Below are 18,496 nucleotides of genomic sequence, written 5' to 3' on the forward strand. Positions count from 1 at the left end.
CACCCTCATGTTCACACTTGTTACTATCACTGTAGAGGATCCTATACACCCTCATGTTCACACTTGTTACTATCACTGTAGAGGATCATATACACACTCATGTTCACACTTGTTACTATCACTGTAGAGGATCCTATACACCCTCATGTTCACACTTGTTACTATCACTGTAGAGGATCCTATACACACTCATGTTCACACTTGTTACTATCACTGTAGAGGATCCTATACACACTCATGTTCACACTCGTTACTATCACTGTAGAGGATCCTATACACACTCATGTTCACAATCGTTACTATCACTGTAGAGGATCATATACACACTCATGTTCACACTTGTTACTATCACTGTAGAGGATCCTATACACCCTCATGTTCACACATGTTACTATCACTGTAGAGGATCATATACACCCTCATGTTCACACTTGTTACTATCACTGTAGAGGATCCTATACACACTCATGTTCACACTCGTAACAATCACTATAGAGGATCCTATACACCCTCATGTTCACACTTGTTACTATCACTGTAGAGGATCATATACACCCTCATGTTCACACATGTTACTATCACTGTAGAGGATCATATACACCCTCATGTTCACACTTGTTACTATCACTGTAGAGGATCCTATACACACGCATTACTGTCACTGTAGAGGATCCTATACACACGCATTACTGTCACTGTAGAGGATCATATACACCCTCATGTTCACACTTGTTACTATCACTGTAGAGGATCATATACACCCTCATGTTCACACTTGTTACTATCACTGTAGAGGATCATATACACCCTCATGTTCACACATGTTACTATCACTGTAGAGGATCATATACACCCTCATGTTCACACTTGTTACTATCACTGTAGAGGATCCTATACACACGCATTACTGTCACTGTAGAGGATCCTATACACACGCATTACTGTCACTGTAGAGGATCCTATACACACGCATTACTGTCACTATAGAGGATCCTATACACCCTCATGTTCACACTTGTTACTATCACTGTAGAGGATCCTATACACCCTCATGTTCACACTTGTTACTATCACTGTAGAGGATCATATACACCCTCATGTTCACACTTGTTACTATCACTGTAGAGGATCCTATACACCCTCATGTTCACACTTGTTACTATCACTGTAGAAGATCTTATACACACTCATGTTCACACTTGTTACTATCACTGTAGAGGATCCTATACACCCTCATGTTCACACTTGTTACTATCACTGTAGAGGATCATATACACACTCATATTCACACTTGTTACTATCACTGTAGAGGATCCTATACACCCTCATGTTCACACTCGTTACTATCACTGTAGAGGATCTTATACAAACTCATGTTCACACTTGTTACTATCACTGTAGAGGATCTTATACACACTCATGTTCACACTCGTTACTATCACTGTAGAGGATCATATACACACTCATGTTCACACTTGTTACTGTCACTGTAGAGGATCCTATACATACTCATGTTCACACTTGTTACTGTCACTGTAGAGGACTCTATACACACTCATGTTCACACTTGTTACTGTCACTGTAGAGGATCCTATACACACTCATGTTCACACTTGTTACTGTCACTGTAGAGGACTCTATACACACTCATGTTCACACTCGTTACTATCATTGTAGAGGACTCTATACACACTCATGTTCACACTTGTTACTGTCACTGTAGAGGATCCTATACACCCTCATGTTCACACTTGTTACTGTCACTGTAGAGGACTCTATACACACTCATGTTCACACTTGTTACTATCATTGTAGAGGACTCTATACACACTCATGTTCACACTTGTTACTGTCACTGTAGAGGATCCTATACATACTCATGTTCACACTTGTTACTGTCACTGTAGAGGATCCTATACACCCTCATGTTCACACTCGTTACTATCACTGTAGAGGATCCTATACACCCTCATGTTCACACTTGTTACTATCACTGTAGAGGATCCTATACACACTCATGTTCACACTCGTTACTATCACTATAGAGGATCCTATACACACTCATGTTCACACTTGTTACTATCACTGTAGAGGATCATATACACCCTCATGTTCACACTCATAACAATCACTATAGAGGACCCTATACACCCTCATGTTTACACTTGTTACTATCACTGTAGAGGATCATATACACACTCATGTTCACACTCATAACAATCACTATAGAGGACCCTATACACACTCATGTTCACACTTGTTACTGTCACTGTAGAGGATCCTATACACCCTCATGTTCACACTCATAACAATCACTATAGAGGATCCTATACACCCTCATGTTCACACTTGTTACTATCACTGTAGAGGATCCTATACATCCTCATGTTCACACTTGTTACTATCACTGTAGAGGATCCTATACACCCTCATGTTCACACATGTTACTTATAATCACTGTAGAGGATCCTATACACCCTCATGTTCACACTTGTTACTATCACTGTAGAGGATCATATACACACTCATGTTCACACTCGTTACTATCACTGTAGAGGATCCTATACACCCTCATGTTCACACTTGTTACTATCACTGTAGAGGATCCTATACACACTCATGTTCACACTTGTTACTATCACTGTAGAGGATCATATACACACTCATATTCACACTTGTTACTATCACTGTAGAGGATCCTATACACACTCATGTTCACACTCGTTACTATCATTGTAGAGGATCATATACACACTCATGTTCACACTTGTTACTATCACTGTAGAGGATCCTATACACACTCATGTTCACACTTGTTACTATCACTGTAGAGGATCATATACACACTCATGTTCACACTTGTTACTATCACTGTAGAGGATCCTATACACCCTCATGTTCACACTTGTTACTATCACTGTAGAGGATCCTATACACACTCATGTTCACACTCGTTACTATCATTGTAGAGGATCATATACACACTCATGTTCACACTTGTTACTATCACTGTAGAGGATCCTATACACCCTCATGTTCACACTTGTTACTATCACTGTAGAGGACCCTATACACACTCATGTTCACACTTGTTGCTGTTACTGTAGAGGACCCTATACACACGCGTTACTGTCACTGTAGAGGACCCTATACACACTAGTTACTGTCACTGTAGAGGACCCTATACACACTAGTTACTGTTACTGTAGAGAACCCTATACACACTCATTACTGTCACTGTAGAGAACCCTATACACACTCATTACTGTCACTGTAGAGGACCCTATACACACTTGTTACTGTCACTGTAGGGGACCCGATACACACTTGTTACTGTCACTGTAGAGGACCCTATACACACTTGTTACTGTCACTGTAGAGGACCCTATACACACTTGTTACTGTCACTGTAGAGGACCCTATACACACTTGTTACTGTCACTGTAGAGGACCCTATACACACTTGGTACTGTCACTGTAGAGAACCCTATACACACTAGTTACTGTCACTGTAGAGGACCCTATACACACTAGTTACTGTCACTGTAGAGGACCCTATACATACTTGTTACTGTCACTGTAGAGGACCCTATACACACTTGTTACTGTCACTGTAGAGGACCATATACACACTTGTTACTGTCACTGTAGAGGACCCTATACACACTTGTTACTGTCACTGTAGAGAACCCCATACACACTCATTACTGTTACTGTAGAGGACCCTATACACACTCATTACTGTCACTGTAGGGGATCCTATACCCACTCATAACTGTCACTGTTGAGGACCCTATACACACTCAATACTGTTACTGTATAGGACCCTTTTATTTTTGTCTATCTTGTAATGGGACAAGAGACATTTTCATAAATCTAATCAATGGTTTTGCAAATAGATAATTGAAATATTCTTTTAGAGTAAGATTTCAGCAATGAAATCAAAAAATCTTTTCAGTAGTGCTATCTTTGATTCCCAGAATTTTTTAAAAAGATTTTATGTATCATCAACAAATTGAAAACATTACAGAAATGCCTGTATATATATATATATACATGTTTGTCATTTTAAAAGTTATTGACTGTAGAAATATAATTGGAGAGTATTTAAAAGTTAACCAACACCCAAACTTGTTATAATCCTACACAGTAAAAGTGCTAACTAATTATGTTTTTACCTTGAGGCAAACATCAGCCATTTATGAGCCGGGTATTTCACAAAGAGAGAAGAAACAGATATATAATAACGACATACTAATGGAAGATAAAGGCTGCTGTCTGTATTAAAATCAATTGTGTTCCAGTGTATTGTTAGATATAACAAACGATCTCATTTGGTGTTGTTTTGTCGATAGCTATGGGGCGATGCACCATTGAGGCCGGAGTTCGGGCTGAACATGCACACACAGCAGGTTTGGCATGGCGACACTCCTTGTTACAGTACAGTGTTTTTAAACCTGGTATTGCTGCGTAGGAAGACATTTCTGAGAAGTGTAATTTGGAAATAACCCAACAGGTTTTTTTTAATTTATGGCAATATATCGTGATTATACTGCAGCAAATTATTTTTATAGACCAATGAAATGCTATCTTAAATGAGGTAGAATTGGTGGTTGTATGACTAAATGATTGAGCTTTATTCTTGTTTATAGTTCTGGTGGACTTTAAGATATGATCTCACAGTCAAGATTGATTGGTCTATGGCCCTGGGACAGTGGGTCAAATGTGTGACATTTCTGCATCATCTTGAGTCTTTCCTGGACAATTGCATTTCTGCACAAATTAATAAAAAGATGACATGTCCTGTCAAGAATATAGACCAATGGTCAAGGTAATAAATGGTCAGGGTAATTGACCAATAGTCAAGGTTATGGACCAATGGTCAGTATTATAGACAAATGGTCAATGATATAGACAAATGGCCAAGGTTATAGACAAATGGTCAAGGTTCTAGACCAATGATCAAGGGTACAGACAAATGGTCAAGATTATAGACTAATGGTGAAGGTTACAGATCAATGGTCAAGGTTATAAACCAATGGTTAATGTAATAGACCAATGGTCAAGGTTATAGACAAATGGTCAAGGTTATAGACAAATGGCCAAGGTAATAGATCAATGTCAAGGTTATAGACCAACGGTCAAGGTTATAGACAAATGATCAAGGTTACCAAGGTTATGGACCAATGGTCAAAGTCATAGACCAATGATCAATGTTATAGACTAATGGTCAAGATTATAGACGAATGATCAAGGTTATAGACCAATGGCCAAGGTTACAGACCAATGGTCAAGGTTATAGACCAATAGTCAAAGTTATAGACCAATGGTCAAGGTTACAGACCAATGGTCAAGGTTATAGACCAATAGTCACGGTTACAGACCAATGGTTAAGGTTATAGACCAATGGTCAAGGTTATAGATCATTGGTCAAGGTTATAGACCAATGGTCAAGGTTACAGACCAATGGTTAAGGCTATAGACCAATGGTCAAGGTTACAGACCAATGGTCAAGGTTATAGACCAATAGTCAAGGTTACAGACCAATGGTCAAGGTTATAAACCAATGGTCAAGGTTATAAACCAATGGTCAAGGTTATAAACAAATGGTCAATTATATAGACAAATGGTCAAGGTAAATAGACAAATGGTCAAGGTAAATAGACAAATGGTCAAGGTAAATAGACAAATGGTCAAGGTAATAGATCAATGGTCAATGTTATAGACCAATGGCCAATGTTACAGCCCAATGGTCAAGGTTATAGACCAATGGTCAAGGTTACAGCCCAATGGCCAAGGTTATAGACAAATGGTCAATGTAATATACCAATGATCAAGGTTATAAACAAATGGTCAAGGTTATAGACCAATGTCCAAGGTTATATACCAATGGTCAAGGTTATAGAATGGTCAAGGTTATAGACCAATGGTCAAGGTAATGGTGTTTCTGTATAGAAAATCATTCTCAAACCATCTTATTTATTCTGCAAGTAATATCAAATTAATACAGGTATACAATTACCTGAATAGATTAGATTCAATTTCAGATTAAGATCAAGGTCAGGTTGACTGGTAGGCCTACTATAAATAGACATTTTGTGTCTTCCGTCCTTATATGGATGACAATTATAAGCATGGAGTTATTCAAAAGTGCCTTAATAGATCAGAACGGATTGTGAGTTCAAGTTCAATTGTTCTTTCAAGATATATATAGAAAATTGTCATCTCACTTCTTTATTTTCTCTTTGATATGTATATATAAGTTTGACAATATTCGTTACATACCAGAAATGATTGCTAATATGGGTCATCTCATTATTTTTCAGTGAAGTTATGATGTGTGTATTTTCTGTTGAATCTGCTGATTTTTTTCTTTTTTTTTCTATTTTTTTCAGGAGCAAAATAAGATAATAATAGCTATAGTGAATTAATTTGTATTTTCTTGTGCATTACATCATTGCCAAAAGACAACCTGTTGGTGTAAATAGCTGCAGTATGAAAATATGAGAAAATTTCTTGGAGAATCACAGCATGTCAAATAAGTGACACTTTCATCAGTTTCTGTACCAATAGCTCATTCATGGTGGTAACCAAGTTGTTGGTACATTTTCTGTGTCAACTCATACTTGATAAACTTTGATATTTTTTCTGTCAAGAAGCATTTGACTCAAAAAATAACAGGAAGTTTGCCAGATTTGTCCAGAACTGTATATTCTTGTTGTGTATGAAAAATGTTTTATTTCCCATTTTTATTTTCTTTCCAGTCATTCCATATCACAAACAGAGAAAGCTAAGTTTGGGGAGCTGTGTCAGGTAAGCTAACCATGTCACTATTAACACTGTCTGTGTCCATACTAACACCATGTCCATATTTACACTGACTGTGTCCATACTCACACTATGTCCATATTAACACTGACTGTGTCCATACTCACACCATGTCACTATTAACACTACCTGTGTCCATACTCACACCATGTCCCTGTTAACACTGACTGTGTCCATACTCACACCATGTCACTATTAACACTGACTGTGTCCATACTCACACCATGTCACTGTTAACACTGACTGTGTCCATACTCACACCATGTCCATATTAACACTGACTGTGTCCATACTCACACCATGTCCATATTAACACTGACTGTGTCCATACTCACACCATGTCCATATTAACACTGACTGTGTCCGTACTCACACCATGTCCCTGTTAACACTGACTATGTCCATACTCACACCATGTCCATATTAACACTGACTGTGTCCATACTCACACCATGTCACTATTAACACTGACTGTGTCCATACTCACACCATGTCACTGTTAACACTGACTGTGTCCGTACTCACACCATGTCCCTGTTAACACTGACTGTGTCCATACTCACACCATGTCCATATTAACACTGACTGTGTCCATACTCACACCATGTCCCTGTTAACACTGACTGTGTCCATACTCACACCATGTCACTATTAACACTGACTGTGTCCATACTCACACCATGTCACTATTAACACTGACTGTGTCCATACTCACACCTTGTCCATATTAACACTGTCTGTGTCCATACTCACACCATGTCACTATTAACACTGACTGTGTCCATACTCACTGCATGTCACTATTAACACTGACTGTGTCCATACTCACACCATGTCACTATTAACACTGACTGTGTCCATACTCACACCATGTCCATATTAACACTGACTGTGTCCATACTCACACCATGTCACTATTAACACTGACTGTGTCCATACTCACACCATGTCACTATTAACACTGACTGTGTCCATACTCACACCATGTCCATATTAACACTGACTGTGTCCATACTCACACCATGTCACTATTAACACTGACTGTGTCCATACTCACACCATGTCCATATTAACACTGACTGTGTCCATACTCACACCATGTCACTGTTAACACTGACTGTGTCCATACTCACACCATGTCACTATTAACACTGACTGTGTCCATACTCACACCATGTCACTATTAACACTGACTGTGTCCATACTCACACCATGTCCCTGTTAACACTGACTGTGTCCATACTCACACCATATCACTATTAACACTGACTGTGTCCATACTCACACCATGTCCATATTAACACTGACTGTGTCCATACTCACACCATGTCCATATTAACACTGACTGTGTCCATACTCACACCATGTCCCTGTTAACACTGACTGTGTCCATACTCACACCATGTCCCTGTTAACACTGACTGTGTCCCTACTCACACCATGTCACTATTAACACTGACTGTGTCCATACTCACACCATGTCACTATTAACACTGACTGTGTCCATACTCACACCATGTCCATATTAACACTGACTGTGTCCATACTCACACCATGTCCATATTAACACTGACTGTGTCCATACTCACACCATGTCCTTATTAACACTGACTGTGTCCGTACTCACACCATGTCCCTGTTAACACTGACTGTGTCCATACTCACACCATGTCACTATTAACACTGACTGTGTCCATACTCACACCATGTCACTATTAACACTGACTGTGTCCATACTCACACCATGTCCATATTAACACTGACTATGTCCATACTCACACCATGTCCCTATTAACACTGACTGTGTCCATACTCACACCATGTCCTTATTAACACTGACTGTGTCCGTACTCACACCATGTCCCTGTTAACACTGACTGTGTCCATACTCACACCATGTCCCTGTTAACACTGACTGTGTCCCTACTCACACCATGTCACTATTAACACTGACTGTGTCCATACTCACACCATGTCCATATTAACACTGACTGTGTCCATGCTCACACCATGTCACTATTAACACTGACTGTGTCCATACTCACACCATGTCACTGTTAACACTGACTGTGTCCATACTCACACCATGTCCCTGTTAACACTGACTGTGTCCATACTCACACCATGTCCCTGTTAACACTGTCTGTGTCCATACTCACACCATGTCACTATTAACACTGTCTGTGTCCATGCTCACACCATGTCCATATTAACACTGACTGTGTCCATGCTCACACCATGTCCCTGTTAACACTGACTGTGTCCATACTCACACCATGTCACTGTTAACACTGTCTGTGTCCATACTCACACCATGTCACTATTAACACTGTCTGTGTCCATGCTCACACCATGTCCATATTAACACTGACTGTGTCCATACTCACACCATGTCCCTGTTAACACTGACTGTGTCCATACTCACACCATGTCCATATTAACACTGTCTGTGTCCATGCTCACACCATGTCCATATTAACACTGACTGTGTCCATACTCACACCATGTCCATATTAACACTGACTGTGTCCATGCTCACACCATGTCCATATTAACACTGACTGTGTCCATACTCACACCATGTCCATATTAACACTGACTGTGTCCATACTCACACCATGTCCATATTAACACTGTCTGTGTCCATACTCACACCATGTCCATATTAACACTGACTGTGTCCATGCTCACACCATGTCCATATTAACACTGACTGTGTCCATACTCACACCATGTCCATATTAACACTGACTGTGTCCATACTCACACCATGTCCATATTAACACTGACTGTGTCCATACTCACACCATGTCCATATTAACACTGACTGTGTCCATACTCACACCATGTCACTATTACCACTGACTGTGTCCATACTCACACCATGTCACTATTAACACTGACTGTGTCCATGCTAACACCATGTCCATATTTACACTGATTTTGTACCTGTTTACACTGATTTTGTACCTGTTTACACGGATTTTGTACCTGTTTACACTGATTTTGTACCTGTTTAAACTGCTTTTGTACCTGTTTACACTGATTTTGTACCTGTTTACACGGATTTTGTACCTGTTTAAACTGATTTTGTACCTGTTTACACTGATTTTGTACCTGTTTACACGGATTTTGTACCTGTTTAAACTGATTTTGTACCTGTTTACACTGATTTTGTACCTGTTTACACTGATTTTGTACCTGTTTACACGGATTTTGTACCTGTTTACACGGATTTTGTACCTGTTTACACTGATTTTGTACCTGTTTAAACTGATTTTGTACCTGTTTACACTGATTTTGTACCTGTTTACACTGATTTTGTACCTGTTTACACAGATTTTGTACCTGTTTACACTGATTTTGTACCTGTTTACACTGACTTTGTACCTGTTTACACGGATTTTGTACCTGCATATTTACACTGATTTTGTCTTGCTCACAGCATGTTCTTGTGTATAATGATATTAGTATAGGCTTTCAGAAATGCTGAGATATTCAGAAAGTAATTTGAGAATTTTATAGATTAGTAGATTCTGATCGCCATAAAAAATTATCAGAGAAATTAATATGAACATGCAGGTATAGTAACAATGAAGTCTATCTCCAGAGAATTGTTTATATTGATTCAGAAATCCAGTTTATGAGCAAGCCAGCAGGGATTAGTCATTATTCTATGTTGTCAAGTCGAATCACTATCAATGATAAAAAGTAAATATAGTTATTATAGAAATCCTTTTTAGATAAATTTGTCTATAAACATCATTTACTGAAGTATAATACTGTACTCAATTGCTTGTTGTGAAGGAGATATGAGGATCAACCGGTGTATATATGGAATCCAATGACATCTCTGCAGACGTCAAATTGTATCTGGTTGTCATGGAACTTCAACAGATGATTATTACTGTACTTAGATCTATCAGGAGACTGGAACAATGTTAACTTCCTACCTAGTGGGGATGTGAGGTTATGTTGGTCACAGTTCCTGGTGATGTCTGTCAACATTGTACAATGGAGCTGTTGCTTTCAACAAATACAAAAATACAAAATAATTGACAGTCTGGATTTATTTTCATCATTCTAAAATTGTAAACCTCAAAAAAAATTAAAAAGAAGAATACAGTTTGTATCCAGTGTTTGTGTCATAATCCTTTAATTCCTGACCTCAAGCTAACTTTGGATACTATCCACAAATAAGCTCCTGCCACCAAACAAGCCCCCTAGTCTTCAATTTTGCAGAATCATCAATTTTATAATCAACTAAAATTGGTTCACAATAAGCCCTGCCTAAACTTTAATACTTAACTTTAAAACTAGGGGAGAGGACTAATTTTAGGATGAATATTGAACTAAACTTTTAGACTGGTGAAGAGGGTTAATTTCAAGGTAAATACAGTACTGAACTAAACTTTTACACTAGAGGAAGGGCTTATTATAGGATGAATATGGTAGAGGAAAGGGCTTATTTTATGATGAATATGGTACTAAACTTTTAGACTGATGGAGGGGGTTATTCAGTACAGAACTAAACTTTTACACTAGAGGGAAGGGCTTATTATAGGATAAATATGGTACTAAACTTTTAGACTGATGGAGGGGGTTATACAGTACAGAACCAAACTTTTTTACACTAGAGGGAAGGGCTTATTATAGGATAAATATGTAATGAATTCCTTCACTATGGGAGGGGGCTAAGTTTAGGATAAATACAGTAAGTCATGCAGGACTTTTGTACCTATAGTGATATTTATTATTTTATCATTACAGTTTGGTCCTGGCCGTTTGTGGTTTGCCCGATATGTCAACTCCCAGGTAGGTAATCCCTATATTATGTTTGATATTTCTTTTGTCAGTATGATGCCACGCAAAGTTTGTATGGCCGTTATCAGATCATTACACCAAAATCTTAATATTATCCTCATACTTCTGCTGCCATTTGCAAAAGGACTAAAAAAGGCAATCTAAGATTTTCAACATCCATTGGTCTATGTTCCCATGGAGAGTTGGTATAAAGTGAGAATTTCTCCCCATAATAAAGGAAACCAGAATGTATATATGTGAAAGGATAATTAATGTTGGCAGCTGTGAACTGTATCCTTATTTCGCTAAACTAATCAAAATGGTCTCCATGATCAAATTCATCCCAAGGCTGACCAGGGATTATGTTACTGGTGGCTGGGAATACCTTGAGGCTTTCCCAGACAATAAAGCCTAAACAGAAAACACATAACATCTTGATTCTTTTTGTCTCTCATTGTAAGTTATGTCTGAGAAAATACAGACAGACACATGACACAGACAGGGGAGTCACAGACAATACAGACAGACACATGACACAGACAGGGGAGTCACACACTATACAAACAGACACATGACACAGACAGGGGAGTCACAGACAATACAGACAGACACATGACACAGACAGGGGAGTCACACACTATACAGACAGACACATGACACAGACAGGGGAGTCACAGACAATACAGACAGACACATGACACAGACAGGGGAGTCACAGACAATACAGACAGACACATGACACAGACAGGGGAGTCACAGACAATACAGACAGACACATGACACAGACAGGGGAGTCACAGACAATACAAACAGGTACATGACACAGACAGGGGAGTCACAGACAATACAGACAGACACATGACACAGACAGGGGAGTCACAGACAATACAGACAGACACATAACACAGACAGGGGAGTCACAGACAATACAGACAGACACATGACACAGACAGGGGAGTCACAGACAATACAGACAGGGGAGTCACAGACAATACAGACAGACACATGACACAGACAGGGGAGTCACACACAATACAGACAGGGGAGTCACAGACAATACAGACAGACACATGACACAGACAGGGGGGTCACAGACAATACAGACAGGGGAGTCACAGACAATACAGACAGACACATAACACAGACAGGGGAGTCACAGACAATACAGATTGATTGACCTATAAATGATTGTTCCAATTAAAGAATTTCATTAAATGAATGAATGTTCCAATGGAAGGATCCCATTAGTTTTTTATTATGTGTTTTCATGAAAGGATTTCATAACTTTTGATTGGATGTTTCTATGGAACAAATCAATAAACTTTTCATTAGGTGTTTCTTTATGGAAGTAGTTCATTAACTTTTAATTGTGTGTTTCTATGGAACAAATCCATAAACTTTTAATTGGGTTCTTTATTGAAGGATTCCATCATCTTTTTATCGAGTGTTGCTATTGAATATTTCCGTTAACTTTTAATTGTGTGTTTTATGGAACAAATCAATGAACTTTTAATTGTGTGTTTTATGGAAGGATTCCATTAACTTTTCATCAGGTGTTTCTATGAAACTATTACATTAACTTTTAACTGGGTGTTTTCCATTAACTTTTAATTGGGTGTTTCTATGAAATAATTCTGTTAACATTTAATTGTGCGTTTCTATGGAATAATTACATTAACTTTTAACTGGGTGTCTTCCATTGACTTTTTATTGGGTGTTTCTTTGAAATAATTACATTAACTTTTAACTGGGTGTCTTCCATTGACTTTTTATTGGATGTTTCTATGAAATAATTCCGTTAACTTTTAATCGTGTGTTTCTATGGAATAATTCCGTTAACTTTTAATCGTGTGTTTCTATGGAATAATTCCGTTAACATTTAATTGGATGTTTCTATTGAACAAATCCATAAACTTTTAATTGGGTGTTTCTATGGAAGGATTCCATTAACTTTTAATTGGGTGTTTCTATGGAATATTTCCGTTAACTTTTAATCGGGTGTTTCTATGGAATAATTCTGTTAACTTTTAATTGGGTGTTTCTATGGAACAAATCAAGAAACTTTTAATTGGGTGTGTTATGGGAGGATTTCATCAACTTTTGATTGGGTGTTTCTATGGAGCAAATCAATAAATTTTTGATTTGTTGTTTTATGGAAGGATTCCATTAACTTTTAATTGGGTTCTTCTATGAAATAATTGCATTAACTTTTGATTGGGTGTCTTTATAAGAGGATTCCATTAACTTTTAATTGTGTGTTTCTATGGAACAAATCAATAAACTTTTAATTGGGTATTTTATGGGAGGATTCCATTAACTTTTAATTGGGTGTTTTATGGAATAATTCCGTTAACTTTTAATCGTGTGTTTCTATGGAATAATTCCGTTAACATTTAATTGGATGTTTCTATTGAACAAATCCATAAACTTTTAATTGGGTGTTTCTATGGAAGGATTCCATTAACTTTTAATTGGGTGTTTCTATGGAATATTTCCGTTAACTTTTAATCGGGTGTTTCTATGGAATAATTCTGTTAACTTTTAATTGGGTGTTTCTATGGAACAAATCAAGAAACTTTCAATTGGGTGTGTTATGGGAGGATTTCATCAACTTTCAATTGGGTGTTTCTATGGAATAATTTCCGTTAACTTTTGAATGGGTGTTTCTATGGAGCAAATCAATAAATTTTTGATTTGTTGTTTTATGGAAGGATTCCATTAACTTTTAATTGGGTTCTTCTATGAAATAATTGCATTAACTTTTGATTGGGTGTCTTTATAAGAGGATTCCATTAACTTTTAATTGTGTGTTTCTATGGAACAAATCAATAAACTTTTAATTGGGTATTTTATGGGAGGATTCCATTAACTTTTAATTGGATGTTTTATGGAATAATTCCGTTAACTTTTGATTGGATCCTTTATTGAAGGATTCCATCCTCTTTTTATCGGGTGTTTCTCTGGAATATTTCCTTTAACTTTTAAATGGGTGTTTCTATGGAGGAAATCAATAAAGTTTTGATTTGGTGTTTATGGAAGGATTCCATTAACTTTCAATTGGGTTCTTCTATAAGATAATTACATTGACTTTTAAATGGGTCTCTTCCGTTAACTTTTAATTGGGTGTTTCTATGGAATAATTCCGTTAACTTTTAATTCGGTGTTTCTATGGAACAAATCAATAGACTTTTAATTGGGTGTTTTATGGAAGAATTCAATTAACTTTTAATTGGGTGTCTTAATAGAAGGATTCAATCATCTTTTTATTGTGTGTTTCTATGGAATAATTCCATTAACTTTTAATTGAGTGTTTCTATGGAACAAATCAATAAACTTTTAATTGGGTGTTTTATTGAAGGATTCCATCAACTTTTTGGTGGGTGTTTCTCTGGAATAATTTCCGTTAACATTTAATGGGCGTGTCTGTGGAACGATTCCAACAAATGTTTGCATGATTATGTGTCTCTGTGGAACATTTCCTTTTACTTTTAATTCGATATTTCTAGAGAATGATTCCATTCAATTATAATTAGGTGTTTCTATGGAGTGATTCTATAAACAATTAAGCCGTAAGTAATATATTAAGAGAGACGTATAAAGTAATTATCAAGAAAAAAAAGAAAGAATGCATATGATGACACCAAACGAGTAATGTGTATTATATAATTTTCAAACAGATAATTATTGTATACAATGATACATTGGTAAAGGTAAGGCTAGTACCGGATCACCTAACCAATCTGACGAAAATACTTCTTGATATTTTATTTCATTCTGTTTCAGAGAGTCCACAATAAGAATGTGTCAGAACAGATATTTTTCCAGTTGGTGCAGTACTTCGCTGTTGTTCTGTTTGAATGTAACGAGGCTGAAGACTTCTCACCTGCAAAATCTCTGATGAACATGTGCTTTACCTTCTTCTATGAAAGTGAGAAAACGCCATATCTGTACATTTGACCTATAGACCTATTTATGTAAATTAGGGATAATACAACCCCCAAATCTACAGCAGAAACTCACTTTTTAGGTTGTGTACACCAATGAATTGTAATTGAATATAGAAGACTCGGCTGTTCTTCCAATTGAAGTGTTTGTAAAGGCAGGCGTTACTTTTAGACCAAATATGTTTTTCCAGAAGTAATAATTTGCACCGCATGGTTAACTGTCTGATGGTAATATTGTGACAAATGTGTGTTGTCTGGCACTATAGTATTCCTATATATAAGTGTGCTTTATATCAGTTTTATCAATTGGTCATAGACAGCAGGTCTATGTCTTAACTTGACAACCACATTTACTATGTAAGAATATATTCAAGCATCTTCTAGATACAATACCAATAGCTGTACAAGAGGATATTTACTGAAACTATTCAAAAATTGCCTGTCGCTTGTACCATGCAAAAACATCTTTGGCTTTCGACAAATAGACCTATGGAATGGTGTACCACACCTGATGATGATCATTGAAAGCAAAAAACTATTATCAAAGATAATAATTAAATCATACATAACCATTCAACAAAGCCTAAACACTGCACACTAGCAGCTGATACAATAATGAATTTAAGCTAATAATCTTTAATGGATATAAAGGCTATAATTCTTATCAAATGTGACATTTAATGTAGTTTACTAAGACATGGTTGATAGACTACAGACATGGCATAGAGCATGTTGTATCGCTGGAAAATATGAAATACGCTTTAAAATTTTTGTGTATTTTCATTTAAAATTACACCAATATGTTCACTCTGCTACTAGTAAAACATGTATAACTTAATCCTATTAAGATAGAGTTAAATAAACTTAAAATGATTTTGTAATTTCAAAGGTCACCATGGTAACGTGAGTGGACGTAACTTCCTGTACAGTTTTCTTCGAGAACAACCAATATGGCAGTCCTTACGTTTCTGGAATGCCGCCTTCTTCGACGCTGTTCAGTGTGAACGTGCCAGACAGCCAATGTGCACAAGGTAAATCTCGGATTCCCCTTTAAAGGTGGAGTAGACCTATAGTCTCAATTCATTTTGGAAGACATTTATGAAAACTAGGACCATTCTTCAGTAACCTAAATCTGAGGAAACCTAACCAAGCCAAGCATGCTCAGCCCACTCACGTACAGCCTATATAAATTGTATAGTGATTGAATGAGCATGCTACCAGACCAAACCGCTACTCATTAGAACCGACCCGCTACACTTCTGAACTAAACAGCTATATATTTGAACCAAACTTCTACACTTTGAACCAAACTGCAGGCTTAGACCAATTTTCTACATCCGCATTCATCATTGCTTGTGTATAAGAATATATTGATTGATCTCATCTGTTTCTTCTTTTTCTGGTCAGTTATTTAACCCTATTCGTAAACGTGATCTGTGTATAAAAGTGTATCCTGTATGATTGGCTGTCATGGCTTTTTCATTAATCTATGTACTTGGTAAAACATGAATATTCATCCATGTGTATTGAGGTCTGGACTGGTTACAGGAATTGGCATTGTTTTATCCAGACATATGTAGATACTGCAGGTTACCGTAGAATTCATTAATTCTTGCCTTCAAAGACCTGAGCACATAAGCTTTCGGTAGCGCCAAGCAACATAAAGCAAAAAATGTGATGACAGAGGCATTATTATCTGTATTTGTTCCTGGTGGAAATAAGCTTAATGTACGTGTCTTACTTTTTATGCCCTTGACACAAAGTCTCATATTATTATCGTTATTTTACTTTCATTGGGTCGGGTTCATTATTTACTTCACTCCCATTGGGTAAGGTTCATTGCTACCTTCGTTCCCATTGGGTAAGTTTCATTACTACCTTCGTTCCCATTGGGTAAGTTTCATTACTACCTTCGTTCCCATTGGGTAAGTTTCATTGCTACCTTCGTTCCCATTGGGTCAGGTTCATTGCTACCTTCGTTCCCATTGGGTAAGGTTCATTATTACCTTCGTTCCCATTGGGTAAGGTTCATTGCTACCTTCGTTCCCATTGGGTAAGTTCCATTGCTACCTTCGTTCCCATTGGGAAAGGTTCATTGCTACCTTCGTTCCCATTGGGTAAGTTTCATTGCTACCTTCGTTCCCATTAGGTAAGGTTCATTGCTATCTCGTTCCCATTGGGTAAGGTTCATTATTACCTTCGTTTCCATTGGGTAAGGTTCATTGCTATCTCGTTCCCATTGGGTAATGTTCATTATTACCTTCGTTCCCATTGGGTAAGGTTCATTATGACCTTCGTTTCCATTGGGTAAGGTTCATTGCTACCTTCGTTCCCATTGGGTAAGGTTCATTGCTACCTTCGTTCCCATTGGGTAAGTTTCATTATTACCTTCGTTCCCATTGGGTAAGGTTCATTATGACCTTCGTTTCCATTGGGTAAGGTTCATTGCTACCTTCGTTCCCATTGGGTAAGGTTCATTGCTACCTTCGTTCCCATTGGGTAAGGTTCATTATTACCTTCGTTCCCATTGGGTAAGTTTCATTGCTACCTTCGTTCCCATTGAGTAATGTTCACTGCTTCCTTTGTTCCCATTGAGTAAGGTTCACTAGTACTTCCTTCGTTCCTATTGTTACCTTCATTTCCATTGGATAGTGTTTACTGTCACCTCCATTTCCAATGGATAATGCTAACTACTCACGTTATTTTCATTGACAGCCAGGAAACAGACCAAGCTCAGACTGATGATAAACAGTTCCAGGAAAACATCACCTTTGGACAGCTTGGGTAAGATCTGACTCTCTCAGCTATTATGTTCTAAATACATGGTTCGATACTTTTAAATAAATAGGACATTATGCCTATATTTTCACATTTTTTTTTTATAGCTTAAATATATATATTTAAATTTGCACTGTTTTTCA

At 37.3% G+C, this 18,496-nt stretch overlaps 1 protein-coding gene across 2 annotated transcripts in view; it reads left to right on the forward strand.

Moving 5' to 3' along the window:
- The window catches only part of LOC117337363, a 90,209-nt gene that overhangs the window by 67,628 nt on the left and 4,085 nt on the right, over nucleotides 1–18,496 (forward strand). For both annotated transcript variants that reach the window (XM_033898321.1, XM_033898324.1), the window contains exons 3-7: nucleotides 6,765–6,813; nucleotides 11,599–11,643; nucleotides 15,415–15,559; nucleotides 16,465–16,606; nucleotides 18,291–18,359. In XM_033898321.1, the coding sequence (XP_033754212.1) occupies nucleotides 6,765–6,813; nucleotides 11,599–11,643; nucleotides 15,415–15,559; nucleotides 16,465–16,606; nucleotides 18,291–18,359 (450 nt within the window). The remainder of the gene's footprint in view (nucleotides 1–6,764; nucleotides 6,814–11,598; nucleotides 11,644–15,414; nucleotides 15,560–16,464; nucleotides 16,607–18,290; nucleotides 18,360–18,496) is intronic.

This window comes from Pecten maximus, chromosome 11 (assembly GCF_902652985.1).
Source record: "Pecten maximus chromosome 11, xPecMax1.1, whole genome shotgun sequence".
NCBI lineage: Eukaryota > Metazoa > Mollusca > Bivalvia > Pectinida > Pectinidae > Pecten > Pecten maximus.